The sequence below is a fragment of the Clupea harengus genome, chromosome 1 (genome assembly GCF_900700415.2).
Source record: "Clupea harengus chromosome 1, Ch_v2.0.2, whole genome shotgun sequence".
Classification (NCBI taxonomy): Eukaryota; Metazoa; Chordata; class Actinopteri; order Clupeiformes; family Clupeidae; genus Clupea; species Clupea harengus.
The window spans coordinates 10,545,445-10,547,944 of NC_045152.1; the positions used below are offsets into that span (position 1 = coordinate 10,545,445).

General features: G+C 39.7%; 1 protein-coding gene across 1 annotated transcript in view; it reads right to left on the minus strand.

Annotated features, from left to right (window-relative positions):
* crhr1 (corticotropin releasing hormone receptor 1) overlaps positions 1 to 2,500 on the minus strand; it is a 116,301-nt gene that overhangs the window by 39,174 nt on the left and 74,627 nt on the right. The window contains exon 7 of the mRNA XM_031567438.2: positions 289 to 395. Within this exon, the coding sequence (XP_031423298.1) occupies positions 289 to 395 (107 nt within the window). The remainder of the gene's footprint in view (positions 1 to 288; positions 396 to 2,500) is intronic.

Sequence of the window (2,500 nt, forward strand, 5' to 3'; positions counted from 1 at the left end):
GTGAAGACTGTTGACCTTGTCTCTCTGCATTCTTTGCCATGCACATCACCAAGGATGGTGAAGGAACACCACACACACACAATCAGACACTAAACTAAACTAATCAACAGACAACCAATCACCTTCGACTGATTCTCACTGTTGTTTCATCAGTAACGCATGTCCACTAGTCTCCTGTCGGAACACTGGGACACCTGTATTACATCACTGTATTACAGGTGACCTGTCCTGTTAGGCCACAGCAGCCTATCCACATGTATGACTGTACGAGCCACCGGTCAGACTCACCTGAGCCGCATGAAGAGGATGAAGGCCACCAGGAGGGCTGCGAGCGAGATGCAGTGGCCCAGGTAGTTTATGATCACTGCAATATGGTAGTGCATCTTACTCTTGTTCTAAAAGGGAAAGACACACACACACACACACACACACACACACACACACACACGAGGGAGAAAGAGGAACATGAGCATGCACTGTGCCAGAAAAGTAGTACTTTAAAGCTCATCTTTCAACAGTGAGGCTTAGGAAAATGACTTGCCTCTTGGAAAAGCATTTGTGAGAGAAAAATAACTCTTTTAAAAAAAAGAGTTAAAAAAAATCTTGTGTAAACAACATTTTTTCCTTTCAAAGATTGTTTGCTTTTATTTCACTGGGACTTGACAAGCAGTTTGCAGCACAAAAAAGTGAAGGCCTTTTCAAGGGTAGTGTTTACTGTATTCAGTAGTTTACATACAGTATTCAACAGAAGTTAGTACACCCCTGTGTAAAATCACTTTAATGTCAAATTATTCTTCGTCAAATTCGCTCACCTTACAGTAATTGCACAGCTTCTAAGATGAACAGTAGGGTATTTGATCTTATGTAAAAAACTTAAAAACTATTAAAACATTTTAAAAGCTTAAAATACAAGCGCCACAGCAGAAACACAATACAACAAAAAGGCAGTACACATTTCATTACTTAGATTCAGATCTTTTATTTTTTCAATACTTTTTTTCAATGTTTGAAATTATTATTCTTCAGACTTTGCTGGAGAGGTTGTGTTGCTCTATGTTTCTCTTTAAAATACCCCAAAGGTGTATTTAAGGTAATGTAAGGTCTCACAGATCGTGAAAAAATATGGTCTCTCTTTTTACATGCCATAATAAACATGCTAGAACCTCATGGGAAATACATCACACTGACTGCCCTGTGCCTTATAATAAAGTCTACATGCACTGGCATAGTGCTGAACACACATAATAAAGGGATTCAAATAAAGTAGTGTCTACATGGAGGGAATACATTAAATGCTGCCTCATCCACATTAAAAGCAGGGCTTGTTTTAAAACCTTTAAATCAAGTGCATAAGATAATGCAAAACTAAAGACAATAAAAGGCATTAAGACAGCCCCCATAAGTCACAGTAATGCTAACTAATCACAAACTAATGAAAACATAGCATCAGAGAGGGGATAAAATGAGTGCAGAGGGATTAAACAACACTTTTTAACATTTTCATTTTTACTTGTTATGCCCTTACGTAAGATCTGGAAAGCTTCAACTAAAAGTGATCTGAGGATTTAATAATGGAATGAGCCCAGCCACCGATGGAAAAGGAAACATTCCTCTGAGACATTCATCTTTCACGTGATTCAATCCAGTTTTGAATCTTTAATGCACATTCATTTACAACCATTTATGGCTATAAAAAAATGGTTAGGTGTTGTTGAATGGTACCTAGGGCAAATGTCAGTGTCTAAAAAGAAAGCCTCCTTGAAAGCCATGCATATAGATAGGGCCTCTTTTACACAGTTACATGAGAATCTGCACTGCCTGTATGCACATGGTGCGTGTGTGACCTTTGGGCTACCGTAAAGGTGAGTTCTAAAGATTCCAATCAAATACACTTTTTGTCAAATTCGGCAAATTGCTCCTCAGGGTCCTCTAGCTGTCCATTCTGTGTGTCCGCTCAAAAAAAAGTAAAAAAAAAAAAAAAAGTAGCTCAGATTGAGCCATACACTATTCCAGCTAATCAACACATTAGCTTCAGGAGCATGGAAGGGAAAGCTGTCATTTGTATGGCTGTTGAGCTCAAATATCAAAAACCTATCCTCGGAATCACAGACTGTGCCTTTAATTCATATATGTGTTTGTGTCAACTGTGCCTCGAACGTAGTGGACAGAAAATGTTTTTTATCCATCCCCATACTTATCTACTTATCTAAAACACACGGTGAGAGCTTTATGGCAAAGTTGGAGGCTGTACGCATGAATTGTGCATTGGCAGTGAAAGCATCCAAGCGGCCTTCCGTCTCTGCCCTTTTCCTCCGTGCCAGGGCACATCTTCAGTTGAGAGGCACAGCTTGCCAAGGAGCCCCCGTGTGCCAATGTACCCAATGAATACAGCTCCATCAGCAGTGTGATGCCAATGTCAAGGGGACATTCTCAGAGGGCACAGATATTAGTGCTAAAATGTGTGTCTACTTTACTGTAAGAGCCTCTGAAGTACAGAATC